The 2,319-nt window shown below is 46.7% G+C and overlaps 1 protein-coding gene across 1 annotated transcript in view; it reads right to left on the minus strand.

Annotated features, from left to right (window-relative positions):
• Window positions 1-1,825: 1,825 nt before the first annotated feature.
• The window catches only part of LOC105533368 (cytosolic carboxypeptidase 6-like), a 673,407-nt gene continuing 672,913 nt past the window's right edge, over window positions 1,826-2,319 (minus strand). The window contains 2 exon segments of the mRNA XM_011971791.1: window positions 1,826-1,909; window positions 1,911-2,087. Of these exon segments, the coding sequence (XP_011827181.1) occupies window positions 1,826-1,909; window positions 1,911-2,087 (261 nt within the window).

The raw sequence follows: 2,319 nt of genomic DNA on the forward strand, positions 1-2,319 counted from the left end.
ATGGTGTGTTTACTTTTGATAAATGAGGGTTGGCTGTTGAGGGGTGGAAACCTTGGGCCTGAACCAAGGGTGGGCTTTCTACTAAGAAACACATTTTCTTCTAATACAAAAGCATGTCAGAAGGGCTAAGAAAAGGCAGGAGAACCTGTCATATTGGACAGCAAAAAACAACAACAAACTAGGTGCAGGCCTCCTCTGGAGGGACCCTCATCTCCCTATGAACAAGAATTGCAGAATCCCCTTTGGTGCACAAGCTGAAACTCTTATTCCAGGCAGTTCTCTGTCCCTTTGCCATAATATTACGGGAGAGCAAAGCAAGCACAATGTGGAATGAAGCATATGCATGTATTATAGGAGTTAGCAGATTCTGGAGAAGCCATAGGCTGTATATATCATCTAATGTGTGTATGGGGCATGGAGAGGGGCAGTGTGGCACATAACAGGTGGCCAGGACTTTGGAACCCACAGACCCTCTTCCTCAGAGCACAGCCTACTCCCTTGGCCTTGCTGAGTCAGGTGGGTATTAAAGCAGACTGCAAGATGACTCATCAAGACTGCCTTGATGACTGTACGTAGGGAACTCTCAGTTCCAATCATAATCTCTCTGTGTCCAACAGGAGCTGGGACACTGCTCTAACACCTGGCCTACCCCCTGCCAGCCACTCCTTCTAGGGCCATTGCCCAGCTTCCAATGTTTCTGGCAAGGTACCTGGACACCATACCCCCCACTCTCCCAAACACACACATACAAACAGAGCCACTAACTTGCAATTGGCTGGTGGGACGAGCCCTAAGTCATGCCACTTTCAGAAAAGATGTTTTCCTGCACAGAGGAATTCCATAAACACTCACCAAGGTTGAAAAAATGCTAAAAAGAGCACTTCTACTTCCAGGGAGGGGGAATTTGCAGAAATACAGAGTTCATTTCATCTAAAGTTCCTTCCTTCTCCCTCCACTTCTTTGAGAAAACTAAGTGTTAGGAAAGGAGACATAGATCAACCCAAAAACAAAGGATAAAGGAAAGCAGAATCTGCTATGATCTGTTACAGCTGATGCAGGGACCTTAGTATTAAAATCAACACTCAGGCAACTAGAGTTACTATATAATCCCTAAAAAAATTAGGCAAGCTAGAAAATAACTTCTAATTTCATCATGGAAGGCTTGGGGGTTTTCAGAGAAATTTTATGAAGAAACTAAGAGGAAAAGGAATTTGTTAAAGGAAATGCAAAGGCAAAGAGAAAGATGCACAGAGGACGAGACGGGAAAGACAAGGAAGACAGAGGAGAGGCAAAGAGGAGAGAAAGAGAGGAAAGGAGGATGGGATGAGAGAGAGGACAGAAAGGAGGAAAAAGAAGTAAGGAGAGAGAAGCACAGAACAGGTGAGGAGGGAGGAGGAGGGTAGAGAAGAAGAGGGAACAAGGGGGAGAAAAATAAGTAGAAGGGGAAATAGTGAGTAGAGGGAAAAGAAAGTGGCAGAGGACAGGTTAGACAAAAGATGAAAAGAGAAAATATGGTTTTGTATGTTCAGGGTTAGAAGGAGTCAAGATCATCAAGCTCTTCCTCAGCAACCCTGGGGGTGTCATCCAGCCTGTGGACTTGCATAGCTTAGATGGCAGAAGACTAGCTGCATCATGAGAGAAGAGAGGGGAGAGAGATGGAGGCAGAGTAAGATATGGGCAGGCCATGGGTCCAGGTGGCCTGGGAAAGATTTGGAGCATGGCAATTGGGGTGGGAGTGTCATACTAAAGGCTGAGGCAAACTGGACAATCCAAAGATCCCACCAGCAGAACTAACAACTCCATCCTCACCTGAGAGTCTCAGCCCTTACCTGAGCTGGGGGCCTAATTCCTGACCTGTCAGACTTGGATACCCTGGGCTGGATGAGGGCTGGCCCAAGGCTGGGTGGGGACGGGCCAAGGATACAGGCTTCTTCAGTGTAGGGCACAGCAGCCGTGGTGCCACTGATGATGTAGCTGTAGAAGGAGACCTCTAGGGTGTAGCAATAGGAAGTGTGGTCCAGGAGTCCACCGAGGAAGCGACGGCCAGTTCCTGCTTTCACAGCATCCCGGTTAAAGGATGTGCTGGACTGTGAAAGACAGAGTAGGGAGGAAAGAATCACGGCACCTGCTGGCAATTGGATTGTGAGCAAATTTTACAACACCTCTGGGTCTCAGTTTCACCATCTGAAGAGTGAGATATTAACCCCTCATCACATGATTATTATAAGGACTGATTAAATAAACATAATTAATGACAGCAGCAAGCAGAGTTCTTGAGGTGCAGTAACTGCCACTCAACGAATATTTGCGGAAAAATGA

This window comes from Mandrillus leucophaeus, unplaced genomic scaffold (assembly GCF_000951045.1).
Source record: "Mandrillus leucophaeus isolate KB7577 unplaced genomic scaffold, Mleu.le_1.0 Scaffold1248, whole genome shotgun sequence".
Lineage (NCBI taxonomy): Eukaryota > Metazoa > Chordata > Mammalia > Primates > Cercopithecidae > Mandrillus > Mandrillus leucophaeus.